This window comes from Saccopteryx bilineata, chromosome 8 (genome assembly GCF_036850765.1).
Source record: "Saccopteryx bilineata isolate mSacBil1 chromosome 8, mSacBil1_pri_phased_curated, whole genome shotgun sequence".
Classification (NCBI taxonomy): Eukaryota; Metazoa; Chordata; class Mammalia; order Chiroptera; family Emballonuridae; genus Saccopteryx; species Saccopteryx bilineata.
Genome location: NC_089497.1, coordinates 85,182,420 through 85,204,996, shown reverse-complemented (window position 1 = coordinate 85,204,996; position 22,577 = coordinate 85,182,420). Strand labels below are relative to the sequence as shown.

The window sequence follows — 22,577 nt, the reverse complement described above, 5'->3', positions numbered from 1 at the left end:
CTGGGTCATGGGAGCTAGAAACCTAAAATCTATAGGAAAAAATTTGAATGCCATGGTTCTTAATAGAAACAGAAATGGAAAGTCTAACACAGGCATTCCCAACTTGCACTCACGATAAATTATCCAATAAATAGTTTATATTGTGATACTATAGCCAGGTCACTCTCAATTTCATTATCAAGAAATTCTTCTCTTTACTCCTCTGTTTCATCGTCCCTCCTGACCCCCCTCTCCGAACAACATGCAAAACTATTCCCTGTAGAGGGGGAAATATAAAAGCAAAGAGTAAGCAATTTGCCACAATGTCACACCAGGTTACAGGTAACTGTCCTTCCCTCTGCTCAGAATAAAGTATGGATTAAGAACCTGGCAAATATTTGCATGGTCTCCAGAGCAGTAAGATTCAATCACTGGCTCACAAAAGTACAAAACTACAGCTGAGAAAAGAAATCAATTCGATTCCACAAAAATATTTATCAACCTCCAGTTTGACTGCAGAGTCTGGGGGGAGAGGGTACTTATGCACTTAGCTATTGGAACTGATTTTGAATAGAAATATGCTAGTCCCTCCACTTTCCCACCAAAAACAAATCATGAGAAAAGATGCAACCAACTTCCTAAATGATCAGCACAGCAGCATTTCATATTGTAAAATGTAACTAGCCAAAGTCATGCCAGTTTCTTTGGCATAGATGGGAAAGTATACCTTTCTTATCTCTCTGGGAAAAGAGCAATTTCCTTTGTTATATAAAAAAATAGCATCTCGCCCTGGCAGGTTGGCTCAGTGGTAGAGCGTCAGCCTGGCATGTGGAAGTCCCAGGTTCAATTCCCGGCCAGGGCACACAGGAGAGGCGCCCATCTGCTTCTCCACCCCACCCCCTCTCCTTCCTCTCTTGTCTCTCTCTTCCCCTCCCACAGCTGAGGCTCCATTGGAGCAAAAGATGGCCCAGGTGCTGGGGATGGCTCCGTGGCCTCTGCCCTAGGCGCTACAGTGGCTCTGGTCGCAACAAAGCGACACCCCAGATGGGCAGAGCATTGCCCCCTGGTGGGCGTGCCAGGTGGATCCAGGTTGGGTGCATGAGGGAGTCTGTCTGACTGCCTCCCCATATTGCTTAGCCACCAGTCATTCTTCAGTATTTTTTATTTAAAGATTAGAAGAACTATATATTGAAACAAATTGTGTTATCACTGCTTTATATTATAAATGCAGGCTTATGAGGGATCTACTTAAAATGAATTCTAAACATGCAATGCAAGAGTAGGCCAAAACCAACCCCTGCCAGACATTTAAGGAGTTGTTTTCCCCTGAAACTACCTCCTGGGAAACTTCTGAGGAGAGCTAAAAGAATTTAGGCTGCTTGACCATGAGTCAGGCTCTATCACCTATGTGGTGACCTCAGGAAAGTCATTTATAAACTCTGAGCCCTCAAGTACTTCATCTTTAAAACAAGATACTCATACCTCTTTTATATCATTTGTGGGGTTCTTGTGACGGTCAAATAAAATAATGAATATAAGGGTTCTATAAAAGCTGTTATAATCATCATTACCAATGTTTAACTGCACAGTCCTGAAGACATGGCAGAGAAGGGAGACCTGAGAAAGCCCATCTCTGTCCCCAAAGTGCAGCAGAGCCTCTGTAAGTCCAGAGCTGTGGCCCTTAGTGCTTAGCCCCAGGAACAGTTTTAGCATCATATCCATGAAACCAGTTCAGAAAGAAGAAAAAATATTTTTCTTTATCTAATTCTGTGTTATATTGGATGTTGGGTTTCTGTTTAAATTATCAATATTTAGCTGCTGTTGGCTATTAAATATTATATTTAGTGTCAGTCTCCTTAATTAGTATGTGTAAGCAGTTTAGATTAAACAGGAATGACATATATTCCACCAAGATAAAGTATTCTAAATTCAGCAAAACATAGGAATGGTGTACTCATTTATTTATTTATTTATTTATTTATTTATTTATTTATTTATTTTAATGTACTGATTTGAGAGAGGGAGAGAGAGGAAAGGAGGGGGAAGAGAGAAAGAGAGAAACTTCAATTTATTGCTCCACTTATCTATGCATTCATTGATTGATTCTTGTATGTGCCCTGACTGGAGATCAAACCCACAGTCTTGGTGTATCAGGATGATACTCTACCCAACTGAGTACCTGGCCAGTGCCTCTTTTATTTTCTAAGTTGATAATTTTAACCATTTACTCTGTATTGACACTAGAGAAACTGTGAGGTCATGTTCCGGACTGCAAGGAGCACTGAGTTTGGAGTGGAAACAGCCACACAGAACATTACAACACAGTGAGGCCAGTGTGTATTGACCACAGGGAGAAGTGGTCAGCATGTATTCCAAGGTAGGCGGAGGGGCTGCCGCCTGGGCCCAGTGCTAAGGATCTAGGGCAAGCCCCATGAATAAACAGAAGCTGTGTGCCGTGTGCACCAGTGCTGAGCAACGCTTGTGCCCTGAAGCCAAGGTGAGTCAGGATGGGACAAAGACAAGACTGGAGGAGGGGATGTCTTAGAACCTAAGTGTGGGGATAGCCTGGGGATCTAAGTGCTGTAGGGAGTATCAGCAGAGTGGTACATTGGCAAAGGGATGGCTACATGAGGGAGATCCCAACTACCCTTCATCTAGAACATTCTGCTATGGTATGAAATATTGACACTTCCCAGGGGGAAAGAAATCCTGCTATAAAAGAAAACAGTTAATTCATTAAAGGCAAAGGAGAATCTCATTTATAAAACTGTAAAAAAATAAATAATCACAGAAAATTTTAACAGAATTTATGAAAAATGCTTGTACATTTTCTATCGACTCTACTTGTACTCTACCTGAAAAGGATCGTTTTATTTAGATATCAACAAGACAGAAAAATCAAGGGCTTCAGCTAGTTGCAACTTCTTAGAACAAGATGCAGCCAGGCAGGTGCTGGGTCAGTCACCTAGAGGAGAAAGTGGGCTGTGGGTGAGTCACCCTAAGGAATGCCAACACATGGACCAATAGATGTGCAGGACTCCTCCAGATGTGCTGGAGAGCCAGTGTTGCAAGAAATGATCCAGAAAACCATAACTACTACAATTACTACCATAACTACTACCATAACTACTACTAACTTCTACAATTAAGCTTACTGGAAATATTTTGTAAAAGGAAGACCAGGGACTGGTGGGAGGATAGGGAGGAGGGAATAAGGAATTATTGTTTAATGGGTACAGAGTTTCCGTTTGGGAAAATGAGCAAGTTCTGGCGATGAATGATGGTGACAGCTGCACGACAAGGTAAATATGCTTAATGCTTCTGACCAGTATTTTATAGTATGCATATTTTACCACAATTAGAGAGAGAAAAGGCACAGGAACTGAAAAGCAGTTAAGATTTCTAGTATAGACAGCTATGAGCCTCAAACTGCTCCCTGAATTTGATGCAAAGACCAAAACTGAACTTCTCAATAAATACTTTAAAGAAAAGCATCAAGTGGAACATGACCGTGGCCTGCCAAAGTCCATAGGTCCCAACAGGCTAGGCTCCATAATGTAATTATGGGCATGTTTTCTAAAATAACAGAGCAACTTCCCCCTAAAGGAGACTGAGCTTTTCCCATAATTTATAACTCTTTCCTGCAGCCTAGAAAGATGATACTGTTATTATTATCGCTATTATTATGGTAGCTATTTTGTATTTTTTAAGAGTTCTCAGAGAGCCAGCTGCTACCCTCTTCCTCCTTTGTTATAGATGGGAACAAAGAGACGCAGAAGCTCTGTGCATTGCCTTGGAAAGTATGCAAGAGGACCAAGATCAGAAGCAGTGCCTGAGGTCATGCACTGTGCAGAAGATGCTCTCTACCCCGTTCAGAGGCTCTGGCAATGCTCGGGACCCCTTTCCAGACCCTCATCATCAAGTAAGGCTCCTATTTAATAGGCTATGTAGATCCTTGTCCAACAGCAGATATTTATTTTGGCACACACAAGATATCCAAGTGGATTTAATAAAACCACATTTCAGGTTAAACCAAAGATAAAAGAAATTCAATCTCAGGGCCCCAATTAGTGGGTTATTCTTTTTAAAGGGTCTCAAATATCTCCCGTTACAGAGCAACTAAAACTGTAGATAGCCCTGAAGTCTGTGCCTGTAACCTTCACAGATTTCATTTTACAGGTTACAAACAGCCTCCAAATAATGACAATTTTACAGTAACTATTGATTGTTTAATTACTTGAGATGGCCTTATAATTACCAAGTCATTAAGGGTGTTATGAGATCTAAAGTCCACAAGTCACTAGGGTGTTATGCATCAGGTGATTTGGCAATTCACTGATTTGAAATGGAATGAAGGTATTTTAAACTAAAGGAATCCAAACACTTCAGATGAAAGGTGGGCACCCACATGCTAAGCCCATAATAAATGCTAATTATAAAGGTTAAATATGAATAAATGAGTAAATAAGGTTAAAAAAAAACCAGGATAGAGAGAAGAGCTGTAGAAACTCTTCTGTAAAGTCTAAAACACCAAAAGAGCTCTCACACAATCTGAGAGGCAATTCCTTAGCCCAGTGACTCACAATTCTGGTCGCACCTTTGAAGCATCAGGAAGAGTTGGAAACAACTTGACCCAGCTTTCCACCAGACCAGCTAAGACCAAAATTTTACAGAAGGGTCCAGATATGTACAGTTTTTAAAGCTATCCACATGATTTCCATAAACAGAGGGCTGAGAACCATTAGTAGCAGCCAGAATCATACATAGTTCCTGGGGGCAAGTTTTGGTAACAACTCCAGCAGTCTCACCACCAGGCAGAGAAAGCGCCACTTCCGTATGGCACACGGCACAGAGCTCATGATGGTCTTCCCTTGGGACTCACATGTCAACCATCTATTAAAAATTAATTCATTACAACCAACAGATCGTAGCCTGAGGTGACATGGTCTCAGGCCACATTAGATGTAAAGAACACAGAGATCTCTGAGGATGAAGCTCATCGAGCCCACACATGTTAAGGGCAAATAATCTCCTACTTATTGAGGAACAGCAGTAAACTGTTACATATAATTCTGGTCAGCTGCAATTATACACTCAGTCTAAATATTAATAACTACATAATCTTAAAGTCTTCACTATAGTCAAATAAAGCTATGACTAAGAACAATGCTTTGCATGTGCTATAGCATCTCAGAGACATTTTTTTTAACTTTTGATGTTAAAAACCATAGTATCTGCCCTCCTAGAAAAACAGTGCTTGGGTATTTTAGCAGTTACAAAAAAAGTGTTTTTAATTGAATCCTTGGCTGTACCACTAATTTATTTTAATAGATGAAATGTGTTACTATAAACAGTATAAAAATTCTTTTTTAAGGCAATCAACATATAAGACCTGGCCCAAGAGCCTGGTTGTAAGTGAACAGGAAGCCGGCTACAGCCATGTGTCACATGCTTCCATCCCTCATCCAAAGGCACAGGGCGCTACGGGGGCTGCAGCAATGGGGACGCACATTCAGCTACGGCACAGGGACAGTAGCCATCCATGTTGTCTGTGTTCTCTGAAATACTTCCAAGAGGCAGTAGTAGGGGTTATTTGGGTAGGAAGAAGAAAGGGAAGAGTCCACAGTTAAATAAATTGGGTAAATACTGCTCAAAACAAAGTAAGACAAATGCTAATAATGTGCTAACGTTCAAGAGGAAGGGATGTTAGTACTATTAAACTTCTTTAGTCACTCTATTCTTTTTGCACAAAGCTGATTTTGGGGTTCCACTGAACACACTTTGGGAAAGGTGACTAACCAGCTAACAAAATATCAATGAGGCAAAGCTCAGGCAAAAGCAAAGCCAGAGACAATCTCCACTCAACCCAGTGAGGCTCTTGTCTGCCTGAAGAATGAAAAACAGGAAATAGAAGGGGTATGGAATGAATCTGTAGCTGGCCAGGCTACTCCGAGGGGGAATCATTTAATGGTAACACAGCATGAGCATAGGGATGAAGAAGAGAAGGAACAGTGCAAGGAAAGACTTCATCAGTCCCTGCCATACAGGACGCTGCCACCTGTCTTGTAATGAATGACAACAGCAATAATCAAACCTGAAGTGTACACTTTCATAGTCCTTAATTCATTTCAACCTCAGTGTAACCTGGTGGGATATATATCAAAAAGGGCATTTTTATTTTCATTTTACAGATAAGAGTTGGAGGTAGAACCAAAACCGTAAACACAGGTCCTCACCTCTTAATTAAGACCCTTTCTATGCCACCCTCTTTCCAGATCTCACAAGAAAGGCTCTCTGCTTACAACTTGTAGTGCCTTAAGAGTCAATACTCTTGACTATCCCCCCAAATATGTAAAATGTATAATTATTTAAAAATCACTCACCCCACTAAAGTCCCAGAGTGCTACTACAACCAATTCTTATTTCCTGTAATAATCTACTTTCTCTTTACGAATTATTGACAATTTTTTTTAACACTAAAGAAGACCAACTGTAGTATCTAAATGGCAATTAAATTATCAAAGGCCATATAAGAAGTATTGAGCACTGGATTTAGTATATAAGTAAAATGATTCTGAGCTTACATAAATACCAAGAGCCCAAAGGTAGAGTGGGAAACACAAAGGTGAGCGTGTTTCTGATTCTGTCTCCCCTGAATGCCTCTTTCAGGTCATAGAACCTTCTACAGAGGCAAGGCCATGAGAAGGACTGCTAACTAGGCTCCCACTGGCACATGTGTTAGGGAAGAAGAAAAGGTGATTAAGTGCTTACTGTGTGCCAGGCACTGGGCTGAGGGCTGCCACACACATGACACTTCAGTTTTTGTAACAACCTCCGCCGTACTATTACTAACAGAGGAAAAAGTCCAGACTCAGAGGAAGCAGGCTCTCTTCATACAAGTTGAATGAAGAAGAACCAGGTGGGGAATCTCGCTCAGCCCTGCCCCAGACTCCTTTTAATTACACTCCTCTCCACCTATGAAAATATTAAATGACACTACAAGATATAAAAATGCCAAGGCCTGGAAGCTTTTTCCAAATCCCCCTCCCACAGTCAATCCAGGTCCCCACTCTGCCTGGACAGCATATTCTACACTCCCCACTGCGTCTGTCTGCACATAAATTTTAAGAATTTTGCTCTTCTGTCTTATCCTTAGAGGAGTGGTTCTCAATTGGGGGCAATCTCTCCCCACAGGAGCCATTTGGCAATGTTTGGAGACATTTTCAAATGTTGTGACTTTGAGGTGCTACTGGCATCTCAGAGGTGGAGGCCAGGGACGCTGACAAGCATCACACTATGCACAGGACAGAGGTGGAGGCCAGGGACGCTGACAAGCATCACACTCTGCACAGGACAGAGGTGGAGGCCAGGGACGCTGACAAGCATCACACTATGCACAGGACAGTCCCACAACAAGGGGCTATCTGACCCAAATGTGTGCTAAGATAGAGAAACCCTGCCTGAGAATGTGAATGTGCTTGAATAAATACTTAGTTTCCTCTTCTATTAGATAAAAGGAATAACTAAGACTATATATATGGAAAAATTCAACACACAGTAGGCACTCAAAGTACTAATTAGATCATCTGATTACACTCTTCTGTAGAGTAGGAACCACTTTGGTTGGCTCTGCATTCTTCCCACACAACACACAGAGTTTTTTTCATTGGTGCTAAACAAATGGGAAATAATGTCTTCTTTATATTGGAAATTCTTGTTAGTGACTATTACCTAAGAAACACAACATTCTCCCACACTCAGTAACAAACAAGTGAATAGTATGATTCATTACAACAGAAAAGTTACATTGCATCCCAAGTACGTCATAGAATCGCCTCCATATTAACACTATTAATAAGCTTACTATCAGAATGCTTTGTCTTCCTTTAACAGAGAGTTAATTAAGATATCATAATATACAGATTTGAAGAACTCTAATACAACAGGATCAGTTCTTTTTTCCACACCAAGTTGGTATTGACAATAGCAATTTCTCAGAACTTCAGTTTAATTATTCGGAACAAACTTAAACTGTAATCACAGCACATCAAATAAAAATACCAAAAGTCAAATCTCTGAACGAGTATGTCAAAACTGGTCAGTATCACATCTCCGGTCAAGATATTTACTTTTTTTTACTTTTCTCAGTTTACATCAGTTTGAATCAAGAATATCCTAAAGTAAATGATTATACAAAAAGTGGTAGAAGAGTATTCATTCAAATGACCTTGCAATAAAATAATCTAAAATCATTATTGCAGAATTTCTGGAGGGGTGGCCCCAGAGCCCTGAACATTCGAACAAACCCACTCATTTAACTAAAGTGCAGATTCCTAGACCTACTGAATCAAATGTCAGAGGTTGGGCCTGGAAATCTTCATTTTAAATAATTTCCCAAATATTCGTTTTGTATACTCAAGTTTGAGAAGCTCTGCCAGAAGACAGAATACCAGAAAACTGATTTACCTCATTTTGTAAACTTCCAGCACAGATCTTGATTCTACAGACTGTTGACAATTCATTTAACATAAAATCTATATCTATCTCCCACCACAAAAAAACAAGTAGAGCATTTTGCTGATTACTTTTGTGTAAATATGCATTTCTAAGATAAGAAGAATAATATTTTACGTGAAATACTGAAAAATAAAACCCTGCAAATTTACATAAAAGTAATTATCAAGGAAAATAGAGTTCAATTCTGAGACCCACACTGGTCAACATCTACTATATACCAAACCGTAGATATAGAGATGGCTAGACAGACTAGGTTCCTACCCTTATTTTTCTTGTTATTTATGCATTTAAATTGTTTTTATATATGCATAAACAACTCAGTAAGATAATTTCAGTGAGTGGCATTGCCATGAAGATAATAAAACAGGTTGATGTGATAAAATCCATGGGCAAGGGAAGCTGAGGGGTAATGGCTATACTAGACACAAGGATGAAAAGTGGTTTTCTTGAGGAGGTAACATTTAAGCTGAGACCTGAAGGAGAAGTACCCATGCATAAGAGGGTTGGGGGAAAATGTTCTAGGCAGAGGGAACTGTAACTATCAAGACAAGGTGAGAGCAAGGTCTGCATGAAATCCTTAAAAATTCAGGTAATACATATAAAATGTTTTATGAAATAATAAACTATGTAGAAGTATAAAGCATTATTTTTAATAATGTATTAGAATAGTTTCATGACAGAAGCCAGGATAATGAAGGGTCTTAAATTTGTGGCATTTGAAGAATTATAGTAATTAAGCAACTGAGGTTATATTGCCTAGAGAGCTGGAGACACAAGTATAAGTTTAGGAGAAGTAGGGAGAAGTCTTCTTTAAATATCTGAAGGACTCTGTTCTTGTGGAAGTAGAGATAATTTTTTTAAATAGCTCTGAGGCTATAGTAACTATTTTAGGAAACCAAAATTTTGGCTCAATATGATAATGATCATTCAATGAGAATTGCAGGAAAATGGGCCAACTGGGAGGTACTGAGTGCCATGTGACTGGAGGTGATCAAGGATGTGTTGAATAGACAGGTGGCATTGTAATGATTGGACTAGATGATCTATAAAGACCTTTACACCTGACCAGGTGGTGGCGCAGTGGATAGAGCTTCGGACTGGGATGCGGAGGACCCAGGTACAAGACCCCGAGGTCGCCAGCTTGAGCGGGCTCATCTGGTTTGAGCAAAGCTCACCAGCTTGAGCCAAAGGTCACTGGCTCGAGCAAGGGGTCACTCACTCTGCTGTAGCCTCCCAGTCAAGGCACATATGAGAAAGCAATCAATGAACAACTAAGAAACCACAAAGAAAAATTGATGTTTCTCATCTCTCTCCCTTTCTGTCTGCCTGTCCCTATCTCTCCTTCTCACTGAGTCTCTCTGTCTCTGCCACACACAAAAAGACCTTTGCAACCCTTTGAGAAAACACACACACACACATGCTAAAGGTGCTCTCTCTCACAAGCACCATAATCGCCAAGATGGCCTCTTTACTTCATCCTTTATAACCGTAAGGGATTTTGAAGAAAAACCTGAGCAATACTGAGAAACCCACCATCTTCTCTATTCACATTACCACCATGGGGCTAAAATACGCTGCCATGTATGTAATAATCAATATATATTTCAAAAGGGCAAATTAAGAAATGGAATAAACTAACATTCATTCTTCAAATTTGTAGCTACTATTCAGTGGTGTTTTAGCAATAAATACAGCAATTTTTTTCAAATTATTAAAATAATTACTCTATTTTAGCAAAAACATGTCTGGATTCTAGAAGGTCCCAATAGATAGCATCCCAATAAACAGCCACAGCCAAAACCTTGAGCAAACAGGTGTGTGGCCTTTGTTGGTTTGTTTTTTAATGGAATCCATGGGCCCAGGAAGATGGTTTCCTCATTAAAACTCCTGATAAAGAATCATTACGTATTCTATCCTGCAGATAAAGTAAAAAAAAAAAGATACTAAGTGGCCACCAGACTACTTGGAACCAAAATGCTAAAAATAAATAAATCTAGCCTTCTAAGAACAGACAGACCAAGACAGACAAGAAGCAACTTTGAAAAGTTAAACATTACTGAATGACCTTTCTATAAAACATCTACATTTCCACAGCCAGATGTAAGTGGCTTATAAGCAGGTATACTTTGGGAAGTATTCTCTTAATATCTACATATATTTTTTGTTTATTGTATTCGAGTGTTTTTAAAATACCACTTGTAAATAAAACTATGACACTCTCAAAAAAGCTTATAAAAAGAAACACATAATGAGTCTTGCCTTGAAGACTATGTCCATATAATAGTTCAAAATTTATACCTCTATACATGAAATTCAGGAACACCAAAAGCCAATTTAAAAAAATTGAAATCAAAGGTTTAATACCTAAAGTAAAGAAATAAAGAAAATATTTATCACAGAAATTTTTGTACAGGAATTTTTTCCTAGGGCTATAAAATTGTTATATATGCCAGCAGTAGTTTAGAAATAATACCTATACCATAAATGTTAAATATAACCTACATTATGAACAATTACTTCCTAAATTATTTTCCTTTAGGCTCACATACAGTTGAGTTCAAATACTTCTACTTTATTAAGCTCTAATCCTTTAGAACTCAAGGTAGCAGCAGAACTGGATAAGTTGCTCAGGAAACCCGGGTGTCTGTTCATGAGCGAAGGCCACATAATATCTTCTGGGTTTTTAAAAACTGAACCCTTAACTGAGGAGGGACTTTTAATTCTTTAGATAAGTCATTGTAAATCCCCAGAACATAGCTAACTCCATTCTCACTTGACTAATGCACAGAAAAGCTGTGATGCCTATAAACAATACCAAAGAGACCGAGTTTCTCGTGCCAATGTCCATTGGGTTCACCATGACCATTCTCTGCAGTCTCTCCTCAGCTTGAGAGGTGCCAAAGAGAATGGCATCCTTTAAATAATAATGTTAACAATGTGGTTGGTAAAAACCTTTTTTCACTAAAAAGATCTGAAACCTCTTACCACTTATTTCCTCTTTGTTTACAAGGGCAAGATATTAGGATAATTCCAGAGTTTCCAAACTTCTCATCCTTAATTGAACCTCTTTTGTTATCTTCTCTTGCAAGAGAGTACAGTTCACCTCTGAGATTAGTGGACAGAGCTGTGGATCATCCCCTAATGTGTACTCTATGTGTGGGAAGCAGAGTACAATGGACTGGCTCTAAGAAATGGTACCGTGAAACCAACACCATGCTTCAGAGTTGCTCCTCCATGCAGACAGCAAATCAGAAGTAATTTTCTGCCTAAACCAGTGCTTAATTTATTAGCTCACCTTAATTCACAAGTTCAATCCAATTTCTCAAAATGCAATAATATACACTCTTCCAACCTAATTATCTTCATTAAAAGTATTTAAAGACATTTACTAAGACACATTTCTTTCTTGTGTCAGACAGGATCAAAGTCAAGTGAGTATCTTGGGTAGGCTACATTCTGTCTAATTGCACGAGGTTGACACTTTAAGAAATAATCATTTTTGCAAGGGAAAAATTTTCCCCTGGAGTGAGCACCTAAGGGTACCTACCAGATTCTCAAGATTATGCCCCCCCCCACACACATGTTTACATATGTATACATGTATGCTTTTTATATTCTGCACAACTGGAAATATTACAATGCAAATGACTTCTACAGTAATTTTAATCAACTAAGTGAAATTTAAGTCTCAGAGAAGAAATTTTTTAAAATAAAACAAGGGATAATTAGTAATGGAAATGCCATCCCATATCACTCCCACTCAGGAATATGAGGGATATTTCCCTAGAAATAATCATAAGGAAACAGTTGGTTTGTTTTAGAGGTAATTATTTCAATAACTCATTCAAATTTTAGATAAAAACAGTTAATTTCCATTTTCTTTCGATAATCAGAAAAGGAAATCAACCCATGTTTGAAACAACCATCTTTTAGATCACTTACTGGGGGAGCATTTTGGGGGTGAATTTGTAAGCAAAAATTAGTAAAAGGGCAAGAAAGACTTCTTCTTCAGCTCAATCTCAACTCAAGTTTAACTTTTAATTATGTTGTATCTTAATAAAATCTCATTACTGGATTAGGCCTTTGCTTTGTGAGGCAGCCAGTTTTCTCCTAAGACTGTTCACTAAACTCATTTAACTCATGCCTTAGGCCAATAATAAATCTACTTTACCAGCTGTGATACTTTAATAGCTTAAATTTTTTAAGTAAATAGCATCCTATGCTCCTTTAAAAATCAGTCTGGCAATGATTAAAGTAAAGGAAACTAACCACCTGAAGAACTTCAAATATTCAGATGTGTCAGATATAAACATTATAATTTATAATGAAGGGAAAGGCCCAAATCCCAGAATGCAATAGAGGCAATAGGACTATACATATATTTAAAATGATGGAGAGTCAATTAGCAGTATATTATTTCATTTTAAATCTGTTATGAGTAATGAGCAGGAATAGACAGCAGTGCAATTCAGCCTGTATGGACTGAAGTCACACACAAGCCATGTGGAAGCTCAGCTGAACTTACTTTATACACTTGTCCATATGTTCCATTTCCAACAAGTTCCACCAATTCAAAGATCCCAGCAGGGTCCTGAAAGAAAATAAACAAACAATAAAAATGTAAATAATATTCCAGGCATGGTCTTAATTAAAAGCAAAAAATTACTTGAAATACACAAATAAATAACAACTTTAGCTTTGGGGACTCTCATGTGTTAATATTAGATACTATTAAATTTTAATTCAGTTGCAACTAAGAAATTAGTCAAAATCCATTTTGTTACTATTTTACCATTTTGCTGAAGTGTATTTAAATCAGATAAAAGGAGACATGACTTTTACTGAAACAACCAAAAACTTTTATTTCTCACTGTTAAATGGAAATACACTTGCAGATACATCATGATAAAATAAGAGACCCGACATCTAATTTTTAAGATCTTTCCCTTTGAAATTTCTGAGTTGCTTGTTGTGTTGAACACTGGCAGTTAAGATAGGGGTCCTCCCGTATTGTGGGGCCATCTTAACTAGGTAATCACCATAGAATCAACACAAGTGCCTCTCCTACAATGTTCTCCTTTGGACTCACGTCCCCTTTGTGCTATGCTACTTCTGCAAAATACCCTTTGCAGACGGCCTCCAGATCCTGCAGTACCTGAAGGGGACCTGCAGGCACTAAAATGCAAACTAAATTGGAGAATTATGCAATTTTTTACCACCAAGTAGATATCTGCCTACCCTCAGTGTCAGCTAAATGTAAGAATAATCAGCAAATGTCCAATAATGGCAGCTATTCTTACTGAATCTCTATCCCTAAAAGTTGAAAAGAAAAATCAAATGCTTATAAAATTCAACTCAGAAGCAGAAATTGATACTGACCTCTACTGATTTCTTAGCTGGACAGAAATTGTTTCTTGAAGAGCTAACTTAAGAATCACAAACATGCCTGACCAGGCGGTGGCACAGTGAATAAAGTGTCAGACTGGGATGCGGAGGACCCAGGTTCAAGGCCCTGAGGTCGCTAGCTTGAGCGCAGGTTCATCTAGTTTGAGCAAAGCTCACCAGCTTGCACCCAAGGTTGCTGGCTTGAGCAAGGGATTACTCGGTCTGCTGTAGCCCCATGGTCAAGGCACATATGAGAAAGCAATCAATGAACAACTAGGTGTTGCAACGAAAAACTAATGATTGATGCTTCTCATCTCTCTCCATTCCTGTCTGTCTGTCCCTATCTGTCCCTCTCTCTGACTCTCTGTCTCTGTAAAAAAGAAAGAAAGAGAGAGAGAGAGAGAGAGAGAGAGAAAGAAAGAGAGAGAAAGAAAGAAAGAAGAAAGAAAGAAAGAAAGAAAGAAAGAAAGAAAGAAAGAAAGAAAGAAAGAAAGAAAGAAAGAAAGAAAGAATCACAAACTTAAATGTCCACAGAGGCCAGGCAAGTGACATAAGAGAAGTAGGGTAGCCGAGGCCTGTGGCAAACTAAAGAAGTCATGTCTCTTTAGGATGGGATGGGGTCAGGGGTGAAATTTTACTTAGCTGGAACAATTGTACTGTAAACCTATGAGTACAGTATTGCCAGGTCAATGATTTTTTTTTTTTAACCAAGAAAAACTGAACGTTTTGTTTAATGTAAAATCTCCTAATTTTTTATTGTTAGGCATCTAAGGGACAAAGAAAAGACTGCCTAAAAGCAGTTACTATGGCCAGTCAACACTCATCTGAGAGCTTTGCAGTATATCACGGTGGCTGAGAGGCGGGAGGGGGAAGCCCGAGCTGGGACTTCAGACTGAGATCTGGGTCAAACACCGGCTTTGCCTTGACAGGCTGTGACTCCAGCACACCCCGGGAGAGCAACTCAGGCTCCCAGGGCCTGACACGGGGATGGCGTCTGCCCAGCAGCGCTCTGGTGAAGAGTGAGTGAGGGCCAGTACCACGCCGCGAACAGTCAGCTATCAACTCTCAGCCAATGATTTTCAGCTGAGGAACTCCACACCATGAGCAGCACAGGAAGCGGGAGAGTTGCTCCCAGGCTGCTGTTCCCACGGAACGAGACAAGTGGGTTGGGTGTACCAAGTCAGTGTTCTTTAAAGTTACAGTCTTTAGTAAATGGGGCCCAAGAAAAGCCGTTTGCTGTGTGCCTTCAAAGATTCCCCATGGAAGACAAAAATCAAAACAAAACAACACTAAAAAACAACAGTTGGAGCGCTTAGTTGCTGAGGAAGATAGGAATTAGCATTACCCATTATTATAAAGCCAGAAGGGCAAAAAACCATACTCCAGACTCATGTCCTGACAGACATAACCGTCCATGCGTCAGGGAGGTGTGGATGCCGGTCCAGACAGAACCATGAAACAGGAGGACACAAGGAGGACCTGCGGTGCCGTCCACAGAGACCCCACCACTAACAGACAAGGTCAAGGCCAACTGGGAGGCCTCAGGATAGGAAAGAGAAATTGTTAAATTACTAGTAAGCAGGTTTTATTACAAATGAATTAGAAACAAATGGGGAAAAGCGAAAAAGCAGCCCACAAATAGTGGCAGCTGCCGTTGTTGCTAAGCTGTGTTCCCAGTAGTTTGTTTGCTCAGTGCTGTTTTTGCAACAAATTTCCAGCGAGGTTCTACATTTGCTTGAAATATCTCAATTGTGTTTTCAACATTCATTTTTCTTGGATAAAAAAAATATATGAACCAGAGAGAGTCAATGCAGGCTGGCCTTAGTCTGGTGGTTCACTGGATAGAGCATCAGTTGGGCATATGGATGTCCCAGGTTTGATCCCGGGTCAGGGCATACATGAGAAGCGACTATCTGCTTCTCTCCTCTTCCTTCTCCCCTTTTTTTCTTCTCTTCCTCCTACAGCCAGTGGCTTGATTGGTTTGAGCATGGTCCTGGGCACTGAGGATAGCTTGGCTGTTCTGAGCACATCAGCCTAGGGTGCTAAAAATAGCCTGACACTGAGCATCGGCCCCAGGCAGGGTTGCCGGGTGGATCCCAGTCAGACATGGGGAAGTCTTCTTCACTATCACCCCTCCTCTCACCAAAAAGAGAGAGAGAGAGTGTGTCAATGCAGGACAGTGACTACTTAAGGAGTGTGGGAAGCATAAAAGGGGTAGAGGGAAGAGTGAGAACAGAAACAGGGTGCAGAGCGGGGACCAGCTTCTACACCCAGAGGTCACCCACGTCAAGGACCCGTCCTTAGGGCTGAGGTTTAATGGGTAGGTCTTGGGAGGAGGTAAGCAGCTGACTTCAAGTTCATTAATGGGCACATGGCCCAACTAAGACTTTCGTTCCAGCTACTGGGAGAAAGGCTCTTTCTACTGGACACGTCCAGGGCATCAGAGACAAAGGTCAGAGGGACTACGGACTTTGGCGACCCCTTTTGGGTAGACAACCAATCCGAAAACAACCACCAACTGAGGTTGATTCCCCAGAAAATAGACTCTGAAAATCACTTAAATTTACATAGAGGGAATTTATTTAAATTTATTGGCAGTGGGGGAGTGGAAGGAGAAAGGCTTGACTGAGCAGACGCAAGAGTTCAACTGGGATGCACAGGAGCTGTGAATCTGGGATGACTCTTCAAAAGGATCCTACTCTGAGGCAGGGGAGCCTTTGTCTCCCCCTCCACTGATTCGTCATTGCACACAAGCTGTCCTCCTTCCCCATCCCAAAGCTTATGAGCTGGGATGAAGCAACATGCTCCAGCTGAGGACAATTCCCAGGTAAGACCATCGCTAGCTGCCTCCACTGCCAGCAGGTGGACAGTGAGGGCCTCGGCTGAGGAGAGGGGACCTGGGGGACATATCACAGCATGTACTACAAGCATCATGGCTAGAGATGAGTAAGTCTGGAACTAGAGGAGAGCCTATAAGCACCTACGGTCTACAGTATGCTGACAGTAGGAAGCAAAATGGCACAGTCATGGTCTTTGCAAGAAGGAGCTCTCTGAGACCCTGGGAAAGCAGAAGGCAGAGATTTTGTTTAAGGACAGTTGTACTCAGCACTGACCTTTAGCTTTCCTCTTCTCTACCCCCAAACCAAGTACCTGGAGGGGTAGATGTTTGTGATATGACCTTACACAAATCATGTAATTCTGAGTTACATTCTTCTGGAGTAGTGTTACAGCTTGAACATGGTAAGCATTCAGCTGTTCTCTCCACTTTCCCAGGACTGCAATGCACAGCTGGCCCGTGAACAGCACAGGTTTGAACTGGATAGATCTACCTATGTGCAGATTTTTTAAAATAAATACTGTAAATGTATTTTCTCTTCCTTCTAATTTTAATAACATTTTGTTTTCTCTAGCTTACTTTACTGTAAGAATATGGTATGTATACATATAACATACAAAATAAGTATTGATCATCTGTTTATGTTATTAGTAAGGCTTCCAAAAGTCAAGGGCAAACTACTAGTAGTTAAGTTTTGGGGAAGTCAAATTTCTACATGGCTTTTCAACTGCATGGGGGAACAGTAACCCCAACCCTCGTGTTGTTCAAGAGTCATCTGTAATTTCTCCCAGGGATCACCAATGACATCAACCTCTTATCTGTAGTGGTCTTCTATCAGTTCTGTCTTGGCTGTCCCTTTTGAGGCATTGATACTGCTGAGTATCACCCTCTTGTTGAAAATATATTCCCTCCTTTGTCTTCCAATACACCACTCAGTCTCTCACAGATCCTGTTTCTTCTGCCCATACCTTAAAGGTAGGGAGACACCAAGGTTCTGTTCTCATGTTGTTTGTGGGCCGATAATTTTATCTCCAGACGTCTGCCATGTCCATCGAGTCCACTCCATTCATGCAGCAGGCCTCACTAGCTCTTGCTGGGACCATATACTTTCAATCAATTCTTTCCTCCTTTCAATTTATCCTTCAAACCGATCTTTCTCAAATAGGCATTTCTAAACACAACATGCATGCTCATGGTTCAAACTGAAAGTGATATCCTTTCATTCTTCAGCCCGCCTTTCCCTCTCAGCCTTGTATTCCATCAACTTGTGCTACAAGCAACCATCTCATCCCACCCGCCACTTCCCTCATACCTCGCACTCGGTCCTGTCCCTGTGCCTTGGTCCACAACGTCTGTCTGCCAAGAGTATTCCATTCTCAAGCAGGCAAACCCATCCCTGAAAGCCCAGTTTGCGCCTTCCTCTGGGAAGCCTTTCTCAAATTAGAGGCACTGCCTCCCTGCACTCAAAGCATGCTGCGTATCAGCTCTAGGATACCTGCTTTCACAGAACGCTGGGCCCTCCTCCGCTTCCCTCCTTTGTTGAGTTACAAAAGCCCCAAGAGCAAGGACTGTAACATATTTATCAGTATTTCCCAGCACTGAGCACTATGTCCCATACATAACTGCTAGCAATAGCTACGTACTAAATTAGGCTGATGTCTCACCCCCAGTTCTCCACAATATGTGTAGACAAAGTCAGAAAAATGAGATTGAAATGCAAAGCCAAAGGTCTAGCAAACTTAGGTCATTTCTTTTTCAATCTAGACTAGCTGTCCCAGCCACTGCCCCTTCAATCCCCCCGACCCCGCACCTCACTGCACAAAACTGTCACAGGCAAAGCTTCTGTGGTATTCCCAGCTCTGAAGAAAACTCATAAAGCAATCTTTGCCTCCTGTGCATTGAGAGGACAGGCTGTCAGGATGAGGCCATGTGCAAGCAACACGGGGAAGGTGGTGTACCTAATGATCATGTTATAAAGACAGGAAAGCTGAGAGACAAGAATCAGCTTAATTCTCCCCCTCGTGTGTTTGTTCAGCCGCTCCTAAAGCCAAGATAGGCAGCATGAAAGAAAGTTACATACACCAAGGAGAAAAGAGCAAATCACTGACATTTACCAAAGTCAGGAATCCCTGTTGGCTACACATGCCTTTATTCAGATCTTAACCTTTGCTGGGAGGCTGAGAAGAAAATTTAATTCGAAGGTAGAGTCATTTACATTATTTCATAATGAAATATACCTACAGCATTTCAAAAGGCCAGCTGTTCCATGAAAGAAATGTAACTTTTCAACAAGTACTGATAAAAGCAAATTTACTTATCATAATAAAAAAATCACACTAATAGCTAACATTTCATGAACATATATATTCCAGGCACTAGTCTAAGCATTTTCTATAAATAGGTCATTTAATTATCACAGCTCTATCAAGCAGAAATTAGTGCTGTCTTTATTTTACAGATGAGGAAACTGAGGTGCATAGAGATTAAGCATTTGGTACAGATCACATTACCGATGAGTGGCTGAGCCAGAAGGCATACCAGACTGGTCACACTCCAGACCCTGGGCTCCTGACCACTCACTGCTCCATCAGCTTCACGGAATCCAAATCCCCAGCCCTTAACTTACCATTTGCTAGCTCTCCAGCCTTGAGCAAGTTTCATTAACTGTTCTGAGTCTCAGTTTCTTCATCTTTAAAATAAGGACAATATTACTTCCCTCACAGGGTGACTCTGAGGTGTGTGGAAGTGTATAGTCTAGCCCAGTGATAGTCAACCTGGTCCCTATCGCCCACCAGTGGGTGTTCCAGCTTTCATGGTGGGCAGTAGCGGAGCAACCAAAGTATAAATAAAAAGATAGATTTAACTATAGTAAGTTGTTTCATAAAGATTTATTCTGCCAAACTTAGCAAAAATCCAACATAGAGTACTTGGTAAGTAATTATTATTATATGCTTTAACTTGCTATAACTCTGCTTTATAAATTTTATAAAGTAAAGTTACTTCCCTACTTTATAAATCACCATTACTGTGGAACTGGTGGGCAGTTAGAAAATTTTACTACTAACAGCGATACAAAAGTGGGCGGTAGGTATAAAAAAGTTGACTACCCCTGAGACAAGCCCAAGGCCTAGCCCAAGGCCTGAGACATAACAGGACTGTCATATACATTAACCTCCTTTATTTCTCTTTGAAAACATGTTCATTAAGATACAAAAAAACATGCCACAGAAAAATTCAGTCTGTATTTCATATACTTTTGTTTAATAAAGCCAGTAAAAGCAAATTGTGTGTGTGTGTGTGTGTTTAAACAATAGCAAAACTTATTTAATAAACTGGGTCAGGTATTTATGAACAAACAGATGTGTCTTTAGAAATTAGTGAGACTGTTGGAAAGACACATTAACTCTTTGGGGCTTCTGGGATGGCACAATGAATTCTCTCATCTACCAGATGAAATTCAGAATTCAGGCCAACAGTGTCAGGTTTAAGCCTGACTTCACAACAGGGTGGAGGGATTTAAGATCTCTAGAGGATAATATTCATAGTCCCTGGGTTATACTTAATTCTTCAAGGTCCCCTGAATGATACTGGATTTATCCTAACACTAATAGCATCTCTAGACTAAATCCAAAACTAGACTGAAACTACTTCTTAGCATCATAAAAAATGTTAGTCTTCCCAAATCCTCCTCCCTGCTCTGAAAATAAAATTAAAAGAGAGGTTGGGAGAGATCATGAGCAATGGCTTGAACAGACTCTATACACCCTTTCTCCCAAACTGCTCTGAAAGGCAACCATCCTGTGACAGCTCTTTCATTTGCCCACCAGCCCTTTGGCACGGTGAAGCAGACCCCAGCAGAGCATGGTGACTGCTCGGGCTCCCAGAGTGACTGCCTACACCCAGACTCCCTACTGACATCTGCCAACGGACTGCGCTTATTCCAAACTCAGGGGCCTTAAAAAGACCAAAATGTTATTTCTCTTAGAACCATATTTAGCAGCTATTTTGTTCAGTTTCAGCCTCACTGACAAGTATATGCTTAGAAAAGCAAAACAGAACAAAGAAAACAGGAACAGGAGAACTCTCCACGATTATCTTGAGCCTTCAAGCTTTTCAGCACCATCGTTCTGCCAAAGGAAGCACAGCACTAGGACACACTGTGCTGATGCGACACCCCCAATGCTAGTCTGTGCTGCGCTCACAGCCAAACAAGGTCCCTCAAAGCACATGTTAGACTCACCTGAACCTCCTTCTACTGTAGCGAGGGCCTGAGGAGCCAAAGGTGTTGCCACCCACAGGGGAGTTTTTCAAGCCCTAAGCTCCACTGTGCCCCCCCCCCCCCCGTCTGAGGTAGAAGCAGAGAGCGCTTTCAGTCCAATGAAGAAAATAGACATGAGCAAATAACTACACGCACACAACTCATTAAATTACAATGACAAGTGACAGTTGGGAAAAGTGGAAGGTGCTCCAAGAGTATCTGCCTGGGAGATCTAGAATACAGCCTAGATTTATCTTCATTAACATACTGCCCAAGTTAGGCATCTCAAGTGAAAAAAAAAATATATATATATATACATATATACACACACAGAGATAAAAAAATTAAATGTGTATGAAAATAAAGCTAAAACTCTGCTGCATTTTCTCAGTCATCTATATAAAACAATTAAACTATGCAATTTATCAGGTGATTGGGGCAAAAATGTTGGACCCCATCCTTGCTCATGTTATTTGAGTTCTCCTGTTTGGTTTTCCCATTTGTGAAGCAAGATAATCCGCCTGGCCTGCCTTTTCCCAGGTTGCATCCTGCATGTGGCCGTGCTGGGTACCTGCCAGCTCCACATACCCAGCCTTGTCCTTTGGGAAAGGTGGTCTGATTGCTGGGTGACTGCAGGCTGCCATCTGCCCCATACAGCTGTGGCTGGCTAAATGGTACTGGTGTCCTTTTAGCAATGCTCGCTCCTGGCTATGTCAGATGTAGTCCTAGCCAAGCCTCAAGGAACACCGTCCTGGAAGCTTCCAGCCATCGGGCCAGGGAGACCGGAGTCTTCCCACCTTCTGTTCGGCTGAAAGTTCAACATTCTACTGAAGAGCCATCAGTAGTGAAGCAGCTTCCCAGGCCCCCTGCCCCTCCTCACCTGCTTCACTGGGACGCTGCAGCTCTAGCCTGTCCTCAGAAAAGGCAGTCTTTGGAATCAGATGGGAAAGCTGGCTCCTCAGATTAATAGCTATAAACCTTAAACTACAATGATCGTTATCACCGTCTCTTGGATACACAACAGCCTAAACGCTTTATATACATTTTCATATTTAATCCTCACAGCAATCATGAGAAGTAGATATTACTAACCCCAATTTTCAGATGATGAAACCAAAGCTGCAAGGAATTAAGTAACTTGTCCAAGGTAAAACAAATGCGATAGAAACAGCAGCAAAGACCGGGCTATAAAGTAAAGGTAGAAATACCGTGCACGAGGATTATTTTGAGGATCATATATAAAGCATTCAGCACAATGTACAGCAGTGCTTACCAAATAAAGCTACTGACATTATTGCTCTTGCTGCTCATCTTGTTAAAGGTGCCCCAAGGTGACAATACTGGCGAACAGTATAGCCAGTATTTAAATCCAGATTTCTTTTATTCCAAGGCCATCATTACTCACTTCTCTACAAAGGGCCAATGCTGAAATTAACTTCGGGTTATGGGACTGGTGAAGGCCTTGAGGTTTAACCACGGAGCCAGAGGAAGGTCAGCGCCTCCAACCAGACAGACACCAGCAGCCAAGTGGTTGGGAACGACCCAGTGGGGTGTGTCGTGGGTGCTCAGTGCTTCTGCCTTCCCATCAGAGCCTGAGTCCCA

General features: G+C 40.9%; 1 protein-coding gene across 7 annotated transcripts in view; it reads right to left on the bottom strand.

Annotated features, from left to right (window-relative positions):
• Nucleotides 1–22,577, bottom strand: part of TNIK (TRAF2 and NCK interacting kinase) — a 415,592-nt gene that overhangs the window by 303,208 nt on the left and 89,807 nt on the right. For all 7 annotated transcript variants that reach the window (XM_066241478.1, XM_066241483.1, XM_066241479.1 and 4 more), the window contains exon 2: nucleotides 13,022–13,087. In XM_066241478.1, the coding sequence (XP_066097575.1) occupies nucleotides 13,022–13,087 (66 nt within the window). The remainder of the gene's footprint in view (nucleotides 1–13,021; nucleotides 13,088–22,577) is intronic.